This window comes from Ornithodoros turicata, chromosome 1 (assembly GCF_037126465.1).
Source record: "Ornithodoros turicata isolate Travis chromosome 1, ASM3712646v1, whole genome shotgun sequence".
Lineage (NCBI taxonomy): Eukaryota > Metazoa > Arthropoda > Arachnida > Ixodida > Argasidae > Ornithodoros > Ornithodoros turicata.
The window spans coordinates 44,023,686-44,048,618 of record NC_088201.1 but is presented as its reverse complement, the minus strand read 5'-3'; the positions used below and the strand labels follow the sequence as shown (position 1 = coordinate 44,048,618).

Genomic DNA, 24,933 nt, shown 5'->3' with positions numbered 1-24,933 from the left:
ATAATTCAATGACACGTTTTCTGGGACACCCTGTATATGAAGGCCCACAAATCGGGGAAAAGTCACGGTGAGAACAACTCAGCCATGAACGAACAAGCATGTGCTGTAGCAATACACAGAGTAAAGCTTTCCGAAGAAGAACCATTGCTCATCATAACGGCCGAGCGATACGACTCCCCTTCCAGCGTTAGTTTGAGGTCACGAAACTATCGGTAAGTATTCTTGTATGTCGTGTTTAAAAAACAACTTGTCAGTGTTCCCAACCTGCGTATCTTCTCGCGCTCCTCACCCTCAGTGTACGGGCTATATATACCATCTGCGCTGGCAGAGACATTTTTCTGTGACTGCAACTCTGATGTTGCTTCGGAGTATAGTACTATACTTGAGATCGAAAGCACATGAACTTGAAAATCGCAAAGCTAATAGTACATAATGTGTCGGGTACAAGGGGATCACGTGGTAGTTCAGAAGGAAACGATCGGGAGCGATTTTTTTTTTGTTCTATAGGATACAGTGCGCGTATGTAATTATGAAGGTAGAAGTATTATAGGGTGTGGTCGTTTTTTCAATACAACGATAAGGTGATTGGAAACTTCAGAGCGCAAAAAGCAGTCGGCGTATAATAGGATAGTGTACTAAATGCCGTAACATTTGTTAGGATTACGCACCACTTAATTGCCGGCTCTTAATATATGTTCAGCTCCGCGCATTGCACTGGCAGGTAGCCAGTAGCTGGAGAGCATTGTGATCTTCTCTGGTGTTGTATTGGCATAATGTTCCTCCTAATTGATTTATGGCTCTACCTGTAATATAATAGGAAGACGCGTTATCTGGGACGAACCAATGTCCATCGCAGCATTTTGATAACATAGTATGCGTAATAACGTTTATCTAAATAAATATGCTGCTGCTTGTTGTTGCTCAGTTTGCCCAGAAAACTGCGTCAGCTTCGACTGAAAAAAAAAAAAAAAAAGAGAACGAAAAGAAAACATTAAGTGCTCATCGGAATGATAAAGAAAATGTGTTTTTCCCCGACCAGAGTACCTGACAAATAGTTCTAGCAATCACTGGCGCAGGCTCTACATATTGACTTCTCGCGTTCGCTTTGCATAGTGTTTATCTGCATGTGTGCCAACCTCAGCTGGGTTACTTTCTACCATGTTCATCAGATGCCGCCCGCCTCGTTGTGTCTGCGTTTGGGGAAAGGATGTAGGAGAGTGTCTGAAGAGGGTGAGTGCATGTCCTGTGTCCTGTGAAAGTGACAGAAAGAAGCCCCCTGGTAAGTCATTGGGAAGTCGTGCCAGTGTAGTGGTATAGCGCGTTTTACCGGCAATTAAGGGGTGTAGGTTCGAGTCTCACCGCTGTCTGGCCTTTCTTTAGGGACGCCTAATCTCCATGTCTGACGCGTAGACGGAGATGCAATGCGGATGATCTATAGATAACATGACCCTCAATGTGGTCATTGGCAAAACATGTCAGCAGAACATTACCACTTCTGTGTGCAGCCCCGCAAGGAGGCGCGCTCATCAACGCTTTCAGTATGGGTGTGGCAGGAATACGCAAGAAGATGCACCCCTTCTTGTACACTCCGACAACAAATTCTACGTCAAATGTATATTATTATCAAATGGAAGAACACAAACTAAGCTCGAGCAACAGCGCAGATATAATGCTCCAAGGAATTATTGAAGCATTCAGTGAACGGATACTCCATGCTTCACAGGAGAAATCCAACCACTAGTCAGTATCCCACCAAAGGATTGTGTGACAATCGAAAGTACTCTGGACACAGCAAATCAGAAAGGTCATAAACAGAGGCAAGAGGACCCACAACTTAGTCCGAAAAGTAAAGGGAAATTCGTGGTGGTATAAACCCACTGACATCCACATTGACATCGCATTGTAACCCACATTGACATCGGAGGCTCTCAGCTACAGCTAGTAGAGAGACCACACACAGGAGGAATATCACCAGCACTAGTGCTCCAACACTTCTCTGACGACAAGGAAACCTACCTGGAGGCTGGAGAATGGCCAATCGTACTGCGCACTGATGTCGGGGCTCTCAAGCACATGGAGAGACTGCATCAGAGAGTCCCACTCTCGAACATACACAAGGGTAAAGCGAGCGACAGAGTAGCTGAGTACGAGATATTGCAGTATCATATATAAGAGTGCAAAAAGCGTTTATAGCACACCATTCTGGAGGGACTTCATTCCACAATCAGAAGACTGAGCTCAACTTGGTTGAAGAATGAAGCTCACGCACTGATCTGGGATCGCCACAAAGGCTACCTTGTCGTCCTTTGAAACGCATCGGTGAATTAACTGCAGAAAAGTGCGGCCACATGGTAGTATCGAAATTGAAAGACCAAGATTTCCGACGTGGTCTACGATAGCTGAGCTGAGTGCTATACTGTGACCCACAGCTGCCGATTTGTGCAGGCAAGTAACCTCTTTGTTGACGGGCCTGCTACAATCTGCAGGCACCGCGAGGAACAGTGGCTTTGCAATGGATACCACCCTACGTCGTGATATAGGAGGAAACGGTGAGGCTCGTATCTACTTCGATCCTTTTATTAGGACGCAATGGAAATCAGAAAGGTCTGAGTTCGACTTCCGCCACCGGCACTAGCTGACTTTTGCCACTTTTCGCAACTGCCGTCCTTTGGAAATCATTGTAATTTGGGCGTTGGTAAAGCTTAAGTTTTGTAGAACAAGATAGAATGCAAGCGAGGTGCTGTATGCTGGATAAGGGCATATCTTTCATGGTGAATACCAGTCAGCGACAGGCATAGTGAACAAAGATGCGACAAGTGTCTGAAACTAGGGAGACAAACACGAAACTCTAAAGTAACTGTAACGAGTTGCTGTCTAGTTACAGTTACTTTAGAGTTTCGTGTTTATCTATCTAATTTCAGTAACTATCCGCATCCTCGTTCAGACTTTCACTATACCTGCCAGGTCACCAGGAAAGTTGCTCTCTCAGAGAGAGGTATCAATTACGGTTAATTGCTGTGAATGATTACTTGTAAAGAAGTTGAAGTATACTTCCCAAGGCTACGATGGAAAGTGATGTTCTGAGGCTGGAACACAGAATAAAGGACAACACACAAAGCCTCAAGTCCCTAAGGACAATGAAAGAAGGAAGTCACTGAAAATCAGTCAGTCATCCTGCAGCTGGCTAACCTTTTCAGTGATTTCCTTCTTTCAGCCCAAGGCTAGCCTTCAGTGTTTTCGACGTTCTTCCCCAGGCGCAAGGAAATGATACTCCTATCCTATTTAAGTGCTGTGTTTGTCCTAACTCGATCCTCATTCGGCCTCTGCAATTTACGTTATAATCGGCATGCTAGTTCAACGTCACCGCCACTATCCCTAACGTTCGCCGCTATATGTATTCCAGCGACGAACGACGCTGCGCTGGACCTTTGATCTCCCGCATGCCCTTCGAAGTTGCCACCTTCTTATGCCTTGAAGCGAATTCGGAAACCCCGCAGGTCGGCACCAAACGCACGACGAACCGGTTTCCGGCACTTCGAGGGAGTGAATTTACGCAATGTACCAACGCCAGCACGACTACAAACATGTGTTTTTGATAACAGCGGATCATCGCTTTCTGGTTATGATTGCTCCCGGCAGTTCAGGTATCCGACATCGGTTCACACATCCCAACCGCAGAGTGTGTTACGCTATAACTGTTGTAACCTTCGTAAAACAGTAAAAATGTTCCACAGAAAAAAGTGCAGACATAAACGTATAAGACGTGTACGAAATTCTCGCCAAATGTATTTTAACTGAGCAGAAGTGATAGTAGTGTCGAAAAGCTCTTGAGGTAGAGTGCAGGTTATTGGAGTGAGAAATCCTGCGAAATAAAGTATACTGAATAAACGTCCGTAAGGTGCCTACATAGCGGAGAGGAGCGGAGGCAAATAGTTGACATCAGTGTATGCATAAACGTAATCGAAGATTTGTCGATTTTAATGCCTTTCGTGTCACAGTCCTGCGCAACTACGGACTGAGGTGAGGAATACCGTCGCCCGTCCTTGCTTTAACCTTGAACTGTGCTTCAAACGCCTACACGTGTTGTACTTGTACTCCCCATGTGTCCCAGATGAAGTTCTCATGAGACGACACTGCGATATGTTATGTTTCTGTCCTATAGTCTCATCGATTCCCGCAGAAGTCAGGGCGCGCGGCGCTCACATGCAGCGCTTTTTGCTCCACAGCACTATAGCAGCGCTGTTTTTTCCTCATCGCACTGCTATGAAGCGCAGGAAAACAGCGCTTGTCAAAGTTGAGCTCCTGTCAACTTTTACAGAGCTCATTTCTAGCGCTTGTTTGTGGTGGCCAATCAAGGGGCGGCTTTACCCACGACGTCCCGGAAGTTGTGGGATTGTTTTGCTTTCTGGTGTTTGCGGTGTTGTGCTGGTTTCGTGGTGAACTGAGCATGCCGTCGAATTTCCCGTTTGGCCAGCTAACTGAGCTTGTGGGTCATCATAGGTAATAGGAATCAAGAATCAACGCAAGCGGTACGGCGCTGCGTCACGTCGCCAATGATGCCCCGCGAGACTTGAGCTGCCTTCTTTGCAAGTGAGAACACGAAGGTGGAAAACAGGGCTTAGTTTCCATCGCTGTTTTGCAGCGCTCTGAAGCAAAGCGCTGTATGTGAGAACAGGCAACAATTTTTCTCTGGAGGAAAAAGCTGCTTTGGAGTCTAAAGAGCCCTCGAAAATGGCTATTTTCATAATGTGTAACTGTCAGGTTCCGGTAGTTGTCAGAAACGCATGTTTGTCATCTTACCACCAACTTTACCCGTTTGTTGCTTTATAACTGAAATGTATCTTCAGCTTGAAAATCATGTATCTTGGCCCAAGAGCCAAGGTACCCTGGAAGGGGCGCTTAAGGTAAGTTTACCACGGGAAAACGTACAGGCATTAGAGAGATCATCCTCTTTTCTCTTTCATTCATTGTGCAAGGGACAGGTTCCGATAACATATTAGATAATGAGTTTAAGTAACTGTTCTTGTTAGCGGCCCTTTGGCAAAGACGGGAATGTTTTCAATTTACTCCACTGGCGGTATCAGCGCGGCATCGCCTACCGGTTTATCTAAGCCACACATCGATTCGCACCGGCTAGCAGGAACTGTTTTCTCCAGAAACGCGCGTGATCTTTTCGAAATCGCAGCCCAGCGTATCGTGCAAGGAAAACGAGGATGTAACGCTTCACTGAGGGCCGATAGCAATTGTCCAATAAGAAACGTACCGGCAGTGTGAGTGCAAGCATCAAGGACTTCGCGAGCTACTGATAACAAAGGCATTCCTGGTATGTATCAGGCTTATGCATCGCATGTGGTTTCTTGCGGCGCACGCGTGGATCCCTCAGACTTCATATTAGGGTTTTATGTCCTGTGGTGGGGGTGTAGTTGTAAGTTTCCGTGTTTTCCAAGAGTGGACACTGCACCCGCTGCTATGTCGAACGATAACGACATTCTCCTTTAGCTTCACAGAACCTGTATCGAAAGTATTCGAAATGTGCAAATGTTGCTGATAACCCGACTGCGATGCCTACGTTACGGGAGTGTCATTCCAAGAAAAGCTCTCAGTCGTGGATCGACTCCCGCGTTCTTTTTTTTTTTTTTTCCCCTCCAACTTTTTGTCGGCATAATGGCAAACAAAGCGAAATCCTGTGCCATTCTCGCGCTATGGGGAGCTAACGTATGGTGTTGCTTTCACAGTGGGCTTCTCCTGCGCTTCTCGGGTGATGACCAAAGTATGTTTTAATCGTTATAGTGGTCACGGAGGACACATCTTCTGTATTGAATTTTATGTAGCCTTACACATCCTCATGTGTCTTCTGTATCGTATTCTAGATTCAGAAATCTACCTTTGGTTGCGTATTTAGTTTCAGCTAAATAGTGTGGTTTGCCTGTAAACCTAGCTTGAGCAGTTGCCTTGATCACCGGGTTCAGATCAGCTGGGAGCGCGTTGTCAACCAGTATGGCATCCATGTTATAACGAGCATGGAACATGTGGGGCTTTTCGCAGCGAGGTGAACAGAGGATTGAATTTTAGTACCGTACTGCCGTTTTTCGTTGTTTTACGCAATATGTTTCAGACGACAGTTAGACAGAACGACAAATTCAAGCAAAAAATAAAAGAAACACACACACAAAAAAAAAAACGGGACACACAACGGAGAGATCAACAAACACAGCGCTTACTTCCAAGACACTGTTTAATAAGGAAATTATTCACACGGCCCTTGAATTCGTCGTGTCGTACCAACAAGGTCAGTCGTCTACCTTGTTCAACTTAGACAGACACAGTTCCTGAGTAAATCACCCCAGGGCGCGCTCCACATCTTGTGCTCTTTGTCCACACCTGTACACCAGCACAGTGTGGTAACATGCACCAGTGTGTATTTGCACACAGCGCATATTCATTCGAGAACCCTATTAATTTTTAGCTGCACTGCGCACTTTTCTTGATGGACGGTAAGGTGACCATTAAAGGGGGGGGGGACGCCAAACAAAGATTCCTCAGCTCGGGGAAGTGAATCCACTGGCCGGTTACAGCGTAAGCAAGCTTAACTTAGTTCTCAAGAAGTCTCATCTGTGCGTCTGTGTCACCCGAAATGCCTCGTATATTTTGACACGAGAGTTTTCAGAAAATTGATAAAGTTCAGCGAGCTTCGTTTCGAAAAAAATATCTAAAACGAAAGCCGAATAGGTTATACTTGGTTTGGCTTGCTTTGGTAGAAAAAAAAAGAGATAGGTCATGGTGTTTTTAATGCGTGGTAGCGTTGATGGAAAATCCATTTATGTGTCCTCATTTCATGGAGGAAAAAGAAATAAACGGACGTCCGTTTTGTCTTCGTCAGGTTCATGTACAGTATCCAGTTTTCGAGGTACACAATCCTTGTCATGCAATGGCAATGGGATGCATGACTCGCTGTCTGCACTATCTCGTCCATCTACCCATCCCTTTGTGCTTGTGAGGGTGATTAATTGCACGGACGGAATTATGCTCCAATGTTTCGAGATCCCATCTACTCGTAAATTGTCCGGGAGCTTTCATTAAGATTATGCTAATAAGAGATTGCGCGGATAGTCCTTGTACGCATCCACGTATCAGGAAAGCCCATTGCGTGGTTTCGTCTCTGTATTCGAGATTACTATGCCTGCCCTACCGAGAGGCCCTGCCTTGAGTTTCTGTTTCTCGTTGCCCGGATTCGTGCACTGCGATCAAGTAATTTGATATTATTCTTTTTTTAGCTGGTTACGAGCATGATACGTATGAACCGCATTCAATGCGAGCGACGTCTTAACTGGGGGATAACATTTAGTATTAGGGAATACCAGATGATTTCTTCGCGTTTTATACTATTAGTGTCGTGGGTCATATTGTTCCTTCTTATATGGCTGGTTGCTGTAGCGTGTGCAGTACAGGTAGTTTAACTAACTATACAAGCTTTACAATGTAGCACAGTTGGATAGTTGCTTTCTACCTCGCATCACCAGCGGATTATGGGCATATCAAACTTGCACTCTTGAGGCACGGTGCGCGCGCGAAGCACTGTCGAACTTTCAATCTTTTCGGAAATGTAGGCTTCGTACACGCGATGCTATAGTATATAAAGTATATCCCATGCCTCGATAGCTCATACCGACCTTGGTAGCTCCGTTGGTAGCGTGCTGGTTTGCTCAGCTTGCGGGTTCGATCCCTGTCATATGGACGTTAGCATTGGGGGGGAGATAACGACGACATCGAGTACCGTGCGTTGGAGATTTCCGGCGCACGTTAAAGAACTCTGCAAACTGCAGCATGCAGCCACACAAGTGTAGGTGGACTAACCTGACGTGTGTAAATCTACTCCCAATTATATACAGCATATTTCTTATATGGGCAACGTCAAAAAAATAACCTCCCGTCAGGGTGTCCTAAGACACCTCTGAAAGCCCAGCGCAAAGCCAGTCAAGTGTATAAGGGGAAAAAATATAATAAATATAATAATAATAAAATATAAAATATATAATATAAGGGAAAAGCCAAAGAGCTCTCTGGCTTTCCCTTTTTTCCCTTATATATATATATATATGTATATAATGAGGGGAAAAAGCCTGGGAACATTTTGGGAAAATTTTGAATTTCTAGCACGTCTAGTGTCATTTACTTGTTTCTTTAATGGCTTTTTCCCCCATCATTATAATTCACTGGCTTGCACTGTGGCATTGAGGAGTGCTCAGTCACCCTCCCAGGTGTATATCGCACGCTGAGCGACCCCTGGTTTGCCAATTCCGAACGATGCGCAGCTACCCAGAGCTGACAAGCCGCAAACACGGCGAAACACGTGTCCTCTGGTGCTGTCGCATCGTTCCATGAGTATATATATATATATATATGTCTATGAGGACAGCATAGGTACCGTTTTTTCAGTTGGGTTATACGGCTATAGGCGGACATCCTCTTGTATAGAGGACGAAACTACAGTGGATGCAACCTACAATTCATTAATTAACTTACTTAGAGGCTTTCGGGGAAAAGTGATTTAGCAGAATGGGAGAGAACCCTCGCTGAAAGCATTTCTGATTTTAAAAAAAATCTCGAAACGAGTACCTACATAAGTTGCGCCGAATTTCGCTGTGCAAATGAGCCGAAACCGCGACCGCGCGCCTCAGGAGCGCAGGGAGGACAGCGCTCATTCTACGTCAGAGGGCCACGTGCTTTGGAGCGATGGAAATGTTTGAACTAGGCTCTGATCTTCTGGTCATATCAACCGCGCTTTGCGGTCCAAATAAGCCTCCGAAGACCGAAGCTCATGCGCTCCTGAGGCGCCAGGTTTCGGTTTCGGCTCATTTGCTTAGCAAAACTCGTCGACGGATATTTATTTATTTAGTTATTTATGGATATTTCAACGTGCGTGCTCGTTTCACTTTAAAAAAATAATAAAATGGCTTCCAACGAGGGTTGTCTCCCATTCGGCTATCTCACTTTTTTCCGAAATCCCCTAATCAAAGAGTTAATTAATGAATTTTACGTAATTAGTAATCAGTAGTTACATACTTTCTCCAAGAGGATGTCCGCCTGGCCGTATAACTCAACTGCAAAGACGGCATCGATGCTGTTCTCATTGCTTCTTTTTTTTAAAACTTGTTGCGGATTAAAACAAAAACAAAAATAACATTCGGCATGAATGTACGTTAGAGCGTCTGTATTAGCCAAAAAGAAGAACGACTTTATTGTCCTGTGAGGTGACATTTGCTGACTGGAACAGCACGAGGTAGATTCCAGTAATTTAAATGTACAAGCTGCACGTGATCCAGATGACATAGTTGACACTTATAGGCTATTTTTTATTATTCACAGTTCCTTGTCGCCGCTACGACGTAGACGTTGTGAAAAATGGACGAAACCGTACGATTGGCTTTGTGGGACACTGCTCGTTTTGTGACGCTCCATTTTCGAGAAATAAGACCACGTTGTTTAGATCTTTCGTTTCGAATAGAACGTCGGTCGGCTTTGTGTGAGCACCAAAGTAGCTGCCTATTTGAAACATCTAGCCACGCTTTATAACTTAAGCTCTTTCAAGAGCCTGTTTTATGTCAATGCATATTCGCAGATTAAAAAATAATAATAATACGTATATGTGATCACCTATTTAAAACACATACACAGTGACGCGTAAAACACAGGCATGGAATAAGGATACTTATACCCGAGTTAGGATGGTATTTTGCTATTTTTAGCCAGGTGGTGCACATAACTTGGGAGACATTATGTGCCTGCGTGTCATCCATCTTGTTGATCACAATTTTCCTTAGCCTTCAGACTGCAGAACTGAAGGTAAAATTGCGAATATTGAACCGCGCAGCAATGAAACATCCCTCTCTGCATCCAATATGCTCTCCCCAATGTTAAGTACACCCTCATATACGACTCTGTCATCGTTCTAAAGTTGGACTAAGCTCTTGCAAAAACAGTTATTACCTCGAACAGATCCACGCATCTCCAAGCTCTGGAATGACCTCCCTGATGAATGGGCCTCGCTTACTAACCCAATTCATTTTAGGCACGCTTTAACTTACTTTAAATTTACTTGGTATTTGGTTGCTTGGTGTATATGATGACTGATTTTGTATTCAGTGGACTTGTAAATTGCATATTGTTGTTATATTGTAGTTGCATTTTCTTTTCTGCCGACGCTTATGTGCCCTAACTCAATTATGCAATGTCTTCGGGCCCTTAAGGTATCACTAATCAATCAATCAATAAAGTATGCACAGTGAAATATAATTTTTGCAGGAGAGAGGCCACAGAGCATATCCCTTCCGTGCCAGCGACGTTGTGACCGATCTGCCGTTTGTCACATATATTTCACCATCCGTAGTAAACTACAAAATTTAAATTTCCATCCCGAAGTGTGGAGCAAGTGAAGTGTTAAGCATTATCTCTAGTAATTTTAGGTTACGTGACATTCTTGTTTTCTTTATATTACACATATCTAGTATAGGTGTCACACATTGTCACAACCATTAGTTCTTCTCACGACTGAATGTCACAGAGTGGAGACTGTACACTTCACGCTTTGTCCTCACAGTCGTATGTGCACATGCTCAATGCGCATAAATGAAGCTTACTTTGAATTAAACTGGTATGTCGAGTTATGAACTCTTGTGACATTCTGAGCACAATTTATCTATAGAAAGGGCACCCACCGTTTCTTTCTCTGCTGGCAGAAAATTGCTTAATTATATTGCCTCGTTCCATCAAATTCCAGCAGAGCACATACACGGTGTCCGCGCTAACTGTTGTCAGATTTTTTTAAAATATAGGGTTTATTCACAGGACATCAAACGGACACGTTTGCCGCCACCGTGTCGGCCATTTTTTTCGGCGCAGCTTTCGAGTTGATCTAGCGTTTGCTCTGCAAACCTTAAAAATGGTATATTCCATAATACGTTTAAGCGCATATGCTGATCAACTCTGCGAGGGAGCTCGTTATCGTGAGAAAGTTTGGAAATGCGGTGACGTCGATCCCCTTCTTTTTTCCGAAGACACTTCGCCGTTGTCCTTTTCTTTTACGAAAACTACGGTTGCCGCACTGAAAAATCGCGCAGTTCGTCATCTTTCAATCACCCGAAAAATGAACACCAGTGCTGGGACGAGTCTCGCGCATGCGACTTCACAACGTGACGTAGGTGAATACACTCGAGGGAATCATTGGTGATATATTCTTGGTTTAGTGGGCTACCTTATGGCTGCACTAGCGGCCTCCTGCAGCGCTGCCCTAATTAATTTTCAATCAACTTTTTAATTACGAAAGATCGAAGTTCGGCCCAGTGACCACATCCGTTCCGTTTGTTACGCTGATGCCGTTGCCGTGTCAGAAAAAGGATTGCGCCCAATTTGCGTGAGGAAATGGACGCTGTAAAAAAAAAAAAAAAAAAAAAAAAAGCAGATTTGAAGACCATTTTTGTCGCTCCCCCAGAAATGCGCTCTTCCCTCGCCCTTATGTACGAGGGAGAAGAGGCGTTTAAAATTACAATCAGAACAAACAGCGTCAAGAAGGACAAGTACACAAGAAGCAACAAGCGAGTCCCTGACCTAGATAGCATCATTTTCTCAATTTTTTCCTTTTTCATTCACTCACTCACTAGATAGCATCATTACGTACCACATAATGCGACTGTTGTTATTTACAATCCCCGTGATTGCTCACATCGCCGTGTGCAGCGCCCTAATGAACACTCTTTCCTGCTTCTTTTCAGGTAAGTGAGCACCGAAAATCCTTGATGCGATCCTTGAGACCATGTGGTAAGTCATTCGACTCAACGTATAATCTTTGGAGGCGTTTCCCAAAGGCCAAGGGGGAACAGCACCTGCGGCGCTAAGTCAATTTTCTTATGGAGGCTCCCGATCAGTTTCTGTCACGAGAGACTTGACGACATCACGGGCTTCATTTTGTGTGCTTCTATGCCGCAAGCCATAGGAAAATTAAGGACACAGTTTTGTCGTTTTTTTGTCTTTTCCTGCATACCAGCGTGAGAGGGTTCCTATTGATCTTATACTTTAATGCAGAGATTTCGAGGGTAGTGAGCTTGAGAATATTTCTGGCATTTTTGGCATTCTTACTGCGTTTAGCGTTTACTCCGACATATGGCGACCTTCGGAACGATTTAGACAAGAGAGAGAGAGAGAAAAAAACAAAGTTGCCTGGCATCAGCACGGTGTTGAAAGTCGCTCCCAGACTCCCCCTAGCATGGTATCGAAACGATCGTTGCGCGAACATTCTGCTGTGACCGGGCGACAGAGAGAAAGTTAGGTGGCCTCTGTCCATTGGAGAAGTCAGCGGGGCTTTGGGCGTAGAATTTACTTTGATGACTGATTAAAGTAATTATTTTTGTTAATACAGTTAATTAATTAATACATTAGGAATTAAATTGATTTAATTCATATAACCCTATACCAAACCGGTAACGCAGCAAATTGTACGTCAAAAGAGAGAACGACAGAGAGAGAGAGAATGTTGACCTACAATTCCTTCCTGTCAATATACTACTAGTTCGTTATGATGCTGACTAGTTTGGTGTGCTACGTAACCCCTCTACCGGCGCCAGTCTCAAATTGCCTAGGTCGACCTAATGAAGAAAGTTGTTTTTGTTTAAATATATTGTACTCCTGTATTGTGATATAAAAAAAAACAAGAAAAATACATAGCTCCACAAAAAAAAAAAAAAAAAAATGCGGACATTCCCTATTTCTCATTTATAGCAGTATACGCTTCATGGCATTTACTCGTCAGGAGGTGGTCTCCGCAGCCAGCTCGACAAAGAGTTGAGTATATGCACTCAGAGGGTGATAGAAACCTGGCGATGAAATCGTTAAAACACGAGCAGCGCTTGTTCCTATGACTAATGGTGTCGCGTCGGCAGAAATCCCTGTTGTCGCCTGACTTTTTTCGCGTAATACTTTCGATGTAGCAACGCCGTTTGGGGTCTACCACGCGTTTAGAAGAACCTCCAACCGAAAGAGCAGTCTGTCTGCGTTTATCGCTTTTTGCCCCAAACTACCGAAACCATTGGCACCGAACCGAAATTATTGGCACTCGGTGGCCTTTTTGTTACCTGCCGTCCTTTAATGATTAGCACCAGGCAATGTGACGCTTACGTGTTGCGTTTATTGCATCTCTTGGACACGAGAAAGTGTGCCATTGCACATCACCAGGAACACTTCCACTGCTCTTCTGGTGCACTTTTATACACAAAAAAGCCCAACCCGAACGCCGAGAAACTTTTTGCAGCCGAGAAAAAAGTAAGACTAACTCGTCCCATGAAGCAGCTGAGGAACTTTGATGAAGTGGGGCAGGGTATGTCCCATGATCCACTTCAGACCCCTCTTCACTGCCTGTAAAAAGGCCCCAGACACACTACGGAAAGTGGGACAATGCACACACTGCACAGATGCTTTGCACAAGGCTCTTGCGGCTCCGTTGTGCACAAGCTGCACCTAGGATGTGTCTTTTGCTATGATTTTATAAGGGCGTTACCAGCCTCAGGCACGCGAGTCATCGCGCAAAAATTATTTATTCTCATTTGATGAGGTGTGATGTCGTTCTTATTTCTGTACTGGGTGTTTTCCGTGAGTTTTCATCAGACATTTGAAGACAGATGTCGGTACAGTTCCCTGTGAAGTGGGTCCAGGACGCACGATTCCACCTGTGATCGTTGTCACGTTGGCCGCCTCAGCGTGGCTGACTACGGAGCCGTTCCATCATCATTACTACCGCCATTCTTCATCGTTTTCTTTCACCTGTGCGACTTTTGCACGACTTTCCTTTACTCTTGCCTCTGCTTGAAACGTAGAACAGTCAGCTCATTCTCTCCTCTCATTTTGGGATATTGTTGGGATCATCCTGATAGTCTGACTAAAAAACATGTCCTCCGTTGTCATTTGCCCTCGTTTTCTTATACATAGGCCAAATAGAGATACTACAACTGCCAAATTGCATTCGATGTGTGTACATCGGCCAACTAAACCTGACGCTTCAGCCACGCAAAACACCCTCCCTAGCGAGGATACGAGTTCCGAAGCTACAAATGCACGAACATTCTATTATACCGGTGGAGGCTTTTTGTGTGTCATTACCACAGTGCAAGAAACAACAATTTCGTTTACCGGACGTTTGTTATCGTTCCGGGGAGGTTTCCAAAACGGCACATGAAACGATGCAAGAGTTTCGGAGAACACCGAAAGGAAAACATCGCCTAATATGCCCCCACCTTTTAATAGAAGAGTAAAACTACTCCTCAGGTTACTATTACCACTCATAGATGGAGTCACAGCAATTTGGGGAGAAAATGATTGCATGGCGTAGCTGGAACCCGCATAGAAGAAGAAGTGATAAGAGGGACACCAGTGCCCACTGTCCAACAAAGGGTTAATCAGTCTCTGGTGCTTGCCTTACTTCACAAAGATACCTCCCGTCTCTACGTTCGTTTTGCATGAATGTGGGTATGAGTGCGAAAAATGTAACGAAGAATATGAAAATAACTGTCAAGTTTGGATTGGACTGAAAAAAGAAAAAGAGTGGGGGGAGTCGCCTCTCGCCAGTCGAATTCTGATGTCACCTCAATCCCTTAGGACGCAGGGACACCGAAATAACAAACTCGATAACACACACCAAGCAGACGAGCTGGTTGCACTGTCTCCGTAGAAAACTCACAATGAAGCTTAGGTGAACCGTAAACGCTCCACCTCGGATTCCCAAACGCGCCCAGCACCTTCACCGTATCGACATTTTTATTTATTGTCCCAACGATCGAGAGCAAGTATCAGTCTATTCCGTTGGAATGCATATCTTCTGCAGGGCATGAGGATGTACTCTCCACCGCTGCACACTCTGAACAGTTCGCAGTCAGCCAACCCAACTACATGCAGAAACTGACGGCCATGCGGGACGTTGAAGCGACGCTCATGCGAAGGTGTCTGAACACAGATGTCTGGTGTGCTAGGCAAAATACTGAATTTCAGCTCTAGATCAATCTTATGCAGCAGGGATGAGCGGCGGTCCGGTTCAAACCGTTGCCATCTGCACATCTTCTCTGTCAGCTACCTTAGCATGCAGGTTTTTCACATGTGACTTAGAACATGTCACATGTCACCTTGGCTATATTTTAACTATATGCGTGATCTCGTCCGCACCTTCGGTACATATTCAGGAACCCACGCAATAAATACATCATGATCCACATCTGTAGATTTCCGTCTAAGACTGGCCTTCGAATACTAGTATGTGACCCATTGTGCCTGACTTGTGGCCACATACTGCATCGCCATCTGTATGGCTACCAATTCCGCTGATGATCTGTGGGACAGGCGTGCCATTCCTTCATTGCTGTGCTGCGGAGTCACAAATGCGAACGCAGATTCGGTAGCTATCCGTTGATCCGTCGGTAAAAATCGATAACCTCGAAAGTGATGGCAGCAAGCTGCACCCCTGGTCAACATTGTACGGGAGAGACCGCTGATAGCCGGTTGTGCAGCATTCATTACACTGAATCAGCATGCGCACGTGTGCTGCTGTGGCTTGGTATCCACTGGAACCATATGTGTCGCACATGTGTCGCACCAATTGTATGTTTACGTAATTACAGGAACTCGTTTTTACAAAAATTAGACACCTATGTATTCCCATTGATGCGAGCACCCCTGAGTCAAGTATCACTGCATATTATCCACCTGAGTACTGCGACATGATAAATGGTTATCCGTGTCAGTACGATGGGTACTCCCATGCAGTGACCTCGATGACGCCTTCAGGAAGGTGAACAATGCATCGCAGAACGTTAATCGTGACATCAGCTTTTTTATTTTATTTATGTGACGTACTTTCGCAGACAAAGACTGAAACGTTCCGTACAAAGTGATGGCGCAGTTGATGATCGTTGATTCTTGATTTTAACTCGCAGCCTTGAAATATGAGTCATTTACTCATGGGCGAAATAACACTGTCTTGTCGGACATACATTCCTTGCCTAGTCAAGGAGTGTGTAATAGCTTGGGCTTTGGTACTTCTGCTTTAGTTGCGCTGAGGGTCATTGAAGTGCGCGCCCAAGTTGATCCTCACACTGCGAGCCAACATGGCTGGCAGTATAAACAGTGATACACTAAGGAGCATTTTGCGAGCACATCTTCTTTGAGCATTTCGGTTGGGCTGTACCTCCTCCATCAAACATTCGTATGTCCCGTGTCCCGTTTGTCGAAGTGACAATCCACTGCAGTGTTATTAGTGAGTGTTTGTAGACCGTTGATAACGTGGCTTTCCAAGTACCGTGTCTACCGCACCCAATCAGCTGATAAGATTCTGAGTCATGCACGCTGCAATTCGTTCCGGTAGGTATATAGCTTCACGGTGACGTTATCAACGGTCTATTAACACACTCTATTACCTGCTATCCATAGCATGAAATGCCTGTATCACACGAGCTTCAGTGGCGGTGGCATAGCTCTCTTATATCAAGGAATACAACTGCAGTCAACCCTCCCGCTGCGCATTCATGATGAAACGAGTTCAATTATGTAGCTCACTGCACAGGTTGCTGTCCGAAAACCTGCAAACGTTGCGGACACCGAAAGGGTTTGTCTCTGTCAGTGTTGAGAAAATAATAGTTCTCGTCTTGTCCTTGGTAATGAATCGATGATGTCGAAGGGCAGTAAAACTTTTTGGGAAGATTGTGATGGCTGTCGCAGAAAGAATATGGATAGCTTTAACGGAGGTGTATACGGAGTTTTATACGGAGAGCTTTATACGGAAAAGCAGAAAGCTTTTCCGTATCCTCTTGTGTTTTGGCTGTAACTTGGTCGTATCGCTTGTATTTGTCTTGAACTTCAAAAGACCTAGAATCATTTTTCGTTGTTCCGTGTTAGCGGCACGAAGCAACTGTGGCTATTAGTGGCGTACAGACGTGGACAGATGGAGAGAGGACAGCAGGAAGGAGAGAGGGACAGGGGGGTTTAGTACGCGTCCTGGGCCGACTTCAGGGGGAACTCTGCCGACATTCGTCTGGAAAGTCTTTGGCAAACCCAGGGAAAACCTCAAACAGCACAGCCGGTGGTAGGATTCGAACCCACCATCTCCCATTCTTCAGCACGACCTTGGCTACCACCATCGAGCGGGACGCCGTAACCCTCTCGGCCATGCCGCTGGTACCTATCGTTCTGGACACCCCGTAAAAATTGGGTGCACAAACCACGTTACTCCGTGCGTGTACATGTGTGTCATGCTCCGCTCAGCAGATCACACTCTTCAACAGCCTTCATCATTCCTGTGCGTCGCTCATGACCTCAGTTGTCTCGCGACGTAAACACCAAATTATCATTATTATCATCATTCCTGTGAATTGTGGATATTGCGAAGTCGGTTAGTTCATGGTACTAAGAAATAGTAACAGGTTTGTTCTTGCAACCCTGTAGACGGCACGCAAGAATTCATTCAAAATCTGCGGTCGTTTTTATGACGTTTCGAAGCACACCAGTATGACACACCCTGAAAGTCTGACCAATACCATTGTCTTTGTAGATGTGATGTCACACTGGTAGTTCGAAATCGTCATAAAGAAATAAATGACATACCTTATGTACATTTCGTGTAGCGTACGTCAACAGCAGCTATATAGGGCAAACGTAGGTTACGCTGTTCGATGACCACTGCTTTCGCGTGGACCATTGCGAAATGTCATGTGCATATAGAGACATACACTGGTAGAGGTATCAGACAAAGGTGACAGTGAGAACCACATTACATACGCGTGGACTGAGGGCACCTGCTTGCGGTACTCCAGCCGTTATATGCTGTAATATCGTGTGTCACCTCTGCGGCACCTGTGTGCGGCTTTCCAATCAAGATTGATCTCTCTCGTGCATTCTAGCAGTAACCGGGCATAATGCCCGTCCATTCGTGCCCAAAGGATGCAGGTGTAGAACGTGGCTGTGACTTGTTTTTATGTGCGCTGTCTTTATGTCAAGGGACACTGCAGCTGGTAGTTCGCCCTTTTGCCTGGTCGTCTTCGTGGACAACGAGGTTTATAGTACCATTGTGCATCGTGCTTTCTGAATCCTGCCATTTTGCGGAATTTGGGGGACTAGATGTCGCCGAAATGACGCTTACTCTCGAGGTTTACTTGTTTTCTACACAGGTAGCACCTGCAACAACAACTTTATTTGAATGATGATAAGTGGGGAGTAGCATCTGCGTCTTCCATGCTGCATGGACGATGTCACTTCTATTCTGTGTTCATGAGGGAAGCGCATCGCAGCACCAACGATGCTATTGCCTTACACTACGTGGTCCATAAGAGTGAGGATTTGGGCTTGTTGGTGATTCATAATTAAAAGCGGTGAAAAGGATAATCAGTGCTGTATGTTTTGTGTGCCCGTTTTTAAGTCACGCACTGTCAACGTTTTTACCGCTCATAATTACAGTACGTGATTCTTTCGGGTCCACGCGCAGGCCCATAGAGCTTCCATTCCGCTCTTTGATGTCGAAGTCCTTATCCATGTGTGTTTCCTGAGTCACGTCGTCACACGTCATCATTCCTTCCAACAAAGTTTACTTAGCGGCTCTAGTCTAGAGGATGGATCCGACGACTTTGTACGAGTCTCTGAAAATGTCCCCAGTGCACGGAAGAACTGCAGGTACTCAACAGTTGCGCACTATCTTATCAAATATGTATATGGAGCAAAACGATCTCTAGCTCTGCCGATCCGGTCCCTGAGGATGTTTTTGGTTCTTTACATGTACATTCTGGTACACCACGGAGGCATGCTGTTGTGATTTCTCCCAGCGTGAATCACCAGGCAGCTAACGCATAGCCCTGGGTTTATTGAACAACTGAAACGACGATGGTCTAATTGCTGACGTTGAAGATGCAAGTACGTGAGTGGTAGGTGCAGACTCCGGAATGGCTAGCTGAAGTATCGACGACGTGCCCAATGATGATCGACAGCGACACTGATGATAGCGTTGATGGCAAGACGACAACCGTATGCCGACATGACTTCATGAAGGAGTGACGACTTGCTGCCCTTACCCCGGAGGGATTGGCCATGAAAATGACAATGAAGTCGTATGCTGGGATTATGTGTATTCCGGCGATACACTTGAGGTGTCGTAAGACCTTCATGAACAGGCGGGACCCAACAAACAACCGAGTCCCCCAAGCTGTTTGGGCTGGTTTCAGCCCATTTTCTATTGTAACCAGGTCCCAACGTTTTACCCTAACTCTAAATCTATGGACATATCTCCAGAATCTTCGCTCTGCTTGGCCATGCAATGTCCTAATCTTTTCGAACCCAATGTCCACGTTGTTGTGTCTGACCGGGACCTACATCTTTTTTGTTGCTTCTGTCGTGCTCGATGACAACGTGCTGATAAAATCGTGCAAAGCCGTGACGTTCAGCACTAATTCCTCCGGCTTCATTTTGAAGATGTTCCAGCCTGGGGCTTTTGTTGTCCATGACCCTGCTTTCACTCCAGAGCGTAAAATAAGCACCGCGGCATGTGGCGGCCTTCCACTGTATCAAAGTCTATCGTCCAATGCATGCTAGAAGTCCTTGAGTACCTATCACCCGTCACTGGGAGCAGAGTAACGGTTACATATAGTAGCTGCTCTAGCGTGTATAACGCTTGCATTTTGGCATAGCTTGTGTCCCACCGGTTATACTATCCTTAAGGATGTGTTCTTGTGTGTCTGTAGCACATAGAAAGGAGCTTCATTCGCCGTACCCGACCAGAATCTTCAGGACTGGATATGGTGACTCCTGTAGTGATGGCGGCATAGCAAGGTCGCGGTACCATGCCCTTCTGCAGCTATAGTTCGGCGTATGATTTTTTCAGTCTGGACCGCTAATTATTGTTTGCCTTTTGATTTTCGGTGAGCGTAAGCGGGGTTGGGGCGTGCAGCTTCATTGCCTTTTGTGCAGAACGCCCCGGCCATGGGTTGCAGCCGCGAATCTCATGCGACCACTTGTGCCCCGTGCGACGGTGCATGGTTCACTCTACAGTTGACACAATTAGGTTCACGACGCGCTGCCCAGTACTTAAAAGTATGTACACAGGAGCAGATCTTTCATATCTATGTCCCACAACATTACCTCGTATAATGGTATTACCTCTGCTATTTAATGCATCGGATAGAGGTAACCATATATTCGGTTACGAAACCTTTGATGGGGACGTTAAATCTTCAACTGATCTCTGCCGGCGAGAGATGTCCTGATTAGAACGTGAGGATTGCACTTGATGTATCGTAGAGTGCAGATAAACATCTTCCTATCTGTTCTGAACAGTTTCATGTCGTATTGCGGCAACTCTCTATAGCTGCAGGTATTCGAATAGCTCGGAGTATCGTGTTGGGATGTTCTTCACCGTGCCTGTTGACCTGAGATAGGAATCTGGTATGGTGACCTGCCCCTTGGATCCAGGCACACCCATCAATTGAAAAAGTCCTTCTGCAGCCTATAAGTGGGCAAAATGCATTTAAAGGTTTCAATACTTGTTTAAATTAGACTTAATCCTGCTGTCCTCTCTCCATCCCCCCATCTGTACGCTGCTCATAACCGCAGTTGCTCCGCGGCACTAACGCGGAATTTAAAAAAAAAAAGATACTTCAAAGTCTTCCTGGGAACTGGGCACGATATCAGATTTTACTTTACTCCATTGATAGTACAGACGGTAGGAAGAGGTGATCTTGCATATTCGTTTCGCCTTTATGTGCAACACTTTAGCCTGATTGGCCTTCTCTCGGTGTACCTAATATACTAAATATTTCTTTTAAAGCGTATTGTGCGCTTGACCATTGAAAAGGAGGTTCTAAGCTCATGAGCTAAGCCAGTTTGTTGAGTGGGGGGGGGGGGGATATATTTATTAGACGAAAAGGAAAAAAAAACGGGGAAAGGTCAGCCAAACGGGACGTCGGCTTGCTATTCCAGAAATAAGAAATAATAATAAATAAATAAAAAGAAAAGATAAGAATTAAAGAAAGAAAGAAATAGGAAGGAATAAGAAAGAATTAAAGGAAGAAAATTAAGAAATAAGAAATAAAGAAAAAGAATTTGGAAATAACGAAAAACTAACAGATGGGAGTGGGAGTAGACGGGTGTGTTGTTTATTGACAGAATTCGGAGGGGGGTCCATTCGCCGATACTTGCATTTGGAATGGGGACTTTTACGCAATGTAGTGCGCACGCTTTCGCTTTTAGTTTGCTTTTTTTGTGTGGCTCAAATTCGCAGGGTAGGTGTCCTATATTTCTAGTAAACGTCGAAAAGCAGAAAACCCGGCGAACACAGTTTGAAACGAAAGCCTCAGATAGGTACAAAACCTATTGCATAGGTAAAACCTAACCTGCATAGTTAGTATGTAGCTGGTATTTGTACTGACCACTAGAGTCACACCTGAGAAAGGTACCGAATTGGCTCCGAAACGTCGGGGCACCCCTCCCGTACGCTAGATGGAGTTTTTGTTACAACTTCAAGTGTTTGGCCCAATCCAGACACACATAAGAACACGGTAGGTGTCGTTTCAGCCGCGAACCGACGAGAACGAGTGACGAAAGTCGCCACGAGTTACGAGGCAAATGTTGTGAATTGCCGAATATCGACAACATCTTGATGACTGGTGACCACGTTGGTATAACAACTCACTGAATATGAAATGATGGTTAAATATAGGAAGAGAGCTAGTGGTAAGTATCCATGATAACGAAATCCCGAGAACGAGGGACAAGAAGGGACATACACAAACAACGCGTGTGTATCCCTCCTTGTCCCTCGTCTCGGGGTTCGTTATCATGGCCACTGAATATGTTCTTGCTTCCTGACACACCCGTTGGTATTGCGTGTGGCGAGGTCGGTAGGGCACAAAGAATTAATTACAGAATCTCACGGCATATATCAGACCTCTGACTTGTCCTGCTCGATTAATTGCTCCGCTGTCGCGAAGCGCATTATGTAGACGGAGCAATGTATAAATTCTGGCGACGTATGCCTTGTACACGAGCTCGCTTCAAGTCCGCACAGTTTTAATTACGTTAATTTTCGAGCAACCCTAATTACCGCTTACATTTATCGTAAATCTATAGGAAAGGGGTCGGGGTTTGTACGGAGCCTGCGAGTGATATAACGTAAGAGGCATAGATGATATCGGTAACACCGACACAAGTGATGATCGGGATAGTATGTTTTACAAGGCAGAACCTTAAGAAAGCATTCTTGTCACGATAAAGGGACGTCTCGTTGTTCCTTGGGCTGTGCGTGTGAGATTTAGATTTCATACATTTATGTTCCGTGCTGATTCGGCACAAACATGCACAATATACTTCTCAAAATATTTAAAGTACGATACAAACGTACGAAGGCCAAAACTTATTTATTGTGCAAGTATCCGAGTATTTAGAGTTGTTTTGATTAATTTATCAATCGTGCCAGTATTTAGATTATCAAATATCACCACCGATGTCTGTGCTGTCTGGATGTTTTCCCTGAGTTTTCCCCGAATACCCTAAGGTAAATGTCGGAACAGTTGTTTATGAAGTCGCCCCAAGACGCACGGTCCTCCAACTTGTCGCTATCCCATTACGCGGCCCGTGGTGGTCGCGGTGAAAGGGCTCGCCGTTGTCGGCCTCACAGAGGAGGGCAACGTCACGACTAACGCCCTGGGGAAATGTGCGTCCTGGGCCGGCTTCTACGGGAACTGTGCCCACATATGTCTGAAAGTGTCTGAGGAAAACCCAGGAGAACCCCACATAGCATAGCCGGCACCGGGATTCGAACCCGGGTACCCATCACTTCGGCCTGGTGGTGGTGGTGACGAAAACCGGCTTGCCGTGGTTGGCCTCACGTATGTGGGCTGCGTCACGACTGTAGCCCAGAATGAGATGAGATGGTGATAGCGGATGAAGGAATGATGACGGCCGAAAGTTAAGATCTAGGGCAGTCACTGCAGAGTTGGCGAGAAGTCCGAGCAGTACTCATAGCCTTTGAGCGAGGCCAGATTCCTGGAGAAAGCAGACGAAGCTGCGAATTTTGGAGTGTCGGCCTGTGATTCGCCACGAGCTCTTGCGCGAACCTACCACAGCGGCTTTGGAGCGCGCGAACTTTCAATATAACGATAACGCTCGCCATGTGAAAGTTGAAGATCGGGGCCCAGGAGTACGCATCGGCAGTCAAATAGTCCGGTAATAACCATCAGCGCCACCAAACATGAAGGTATTAAATGTGATGTGATGTGATGTGATACAGGAAGAAAAAATTCGGGACGTTAAGTCACGACGAAGGCAGACTGGCTACCCCAGACCACAGTTAGTTCGGAAAAAAAGGGAGAAAACCCAGTAGTTGGGGGGGGGGGGGGGGAGACAAACATCTCGGACCAGTGGGAATACTTGTCACAAACAAGGGACCAGAAAGTGTCACAAAATGTCGATCAGATCCGTTTGATGATTGAATGGCTGAGGACCAAGGAGTTTTACAAGATCAAGTGGTATTAAATGTTCTACCCATGTTCTGGCCCGCACTGCTGTGTACAGACTCAACGAATACGAATTTCGACAGGGCTCCTCCGCCAGATATTCCACCTCCATGTGCGACAGTGGAAGACACGTTGTAGGCTATTGCACCGCGTGTGTCGCGCCCATGAAAACAGGATTCCATCACTCTAATGCGTTGCCATATTGTGTCCCTTACAATTTCGCTCGGTTATCGGCTGCCAGTAGAGTTCCCGGAGAACTACGTCATTGCCACGTGATCTGCCCACTGGTGGACAAAACGAATACACCTTGTCATATACGCCAGAACACGCGAATAGTTCCAAGGTTGGCCGGCACCCACACCACTGTGGCGCTTCAGTCGCTGCAAAGTTTACGTAACACGGGGAGCTCTATTACGTATTCAAACAACTCAGGGAAAACAGGTGCTGACGCCAGGAATCGAACCTGGGTCTTCTGATCTCCGGTCAGATATGCTAACCGCTACACCACCACCACAAAACACCAGACCAGCACCACGCACCAGCACGCCGTTCCCTTTGAGCCAGTGTGCCTCAAGTACAGGGTGGACGGACCAACCAACCACGCTAATCCGATTCTCTCTTGTAGCTTTCTCACTCACTCTCTCATTCAGACAGGAGGCAGGGCGATTTGTAAACGACGTAAACAACGAGAATTGGCCGAGGCAGACCACAATTAGGGAGACACAGACACGTATGTCGTCCCTTATTGTGGTCTGCCTTGGTCAACTATCGTTGTTTACCTCTATTACGTGTTCATCCGCATGGTTCAGAAGCGAGGATGGCGGAACATAAGGAATAGCCGTAAGATACGCTTCGGTATGCGTTCTTCTCTAAACGACTAGTACACAGCGCTCGCGGTGGATTCGTCATCATCACGATAAAGGCACGCAACCTCACTACCGAACGACAGCGCTGCGTACCAATCGGGTAAAGAAGGAGAGGGAATACCGAAGAGACTCTGAACAGGCTCGTGCAACTAAAGAACATTGATAAGACACATACCGTCCACCCCTATTGCACTCGACTTTCAGTACATTGTGCTGCTTGGATTGCGGCTGTTCCTTATCTTCCGCTACCCCCGTGTGTGAACTTCGCGGATGAACACGTCATTCGCAGCCGGATAGCTGAGCGAAAGAGCGGCGTGCTACGCTGCTCCGCACAAGAAATATGTAAACCGAAACCAATTCAGTACTCGAAAAATCATTAGTGACGACGTGCTTTTTTTTTTCTGGAATATTCTTCGCTTGAAGTCCCAATAGGTAAAGCAGAGTTTCCGAAAGCGCCCGAAGTGAAATTTAGAAGTTAGGAATGCTCACTGCTCAGTTCTTGGCCGATGTTTCAGGGATGCTCACTGAAGAGAAATATTTTCTAT

The 24,933-nt window shown here is 45.6% G+C and overlaps 1 protein-coding gene across 4 annotated transcripts in view; it reads left to right on the top strand.

Moving 5' to 3' along the window:
• Positions 1 to 24,933, top strand: part of LOC135378114 (zinc finger protein ush-like) — a 295,765-nt gene that overhangs the window by 75,581 nt on the left and 195,251 nt on the right. Inside the window, exon 2 of one of the 4 annotated variants that reach the window (XM_064610996.1) lies at positions 11,769 to 11,814. The exons of 2 other annotated variants lie outside the window; for them this stretch is intronic. In XM_064610996.1, coding sequence (XP_064467066.1) covers positions 11,769 to 11,814 — 46 coding nt within the window. Of the gene's footprint in view, positions 1 to 11,720; positions 11,815 to 24,933 lie in introns of those variants that run through there. One more of the 4 variants, XM_064610999.1, reaches the window with a different exon arrangement.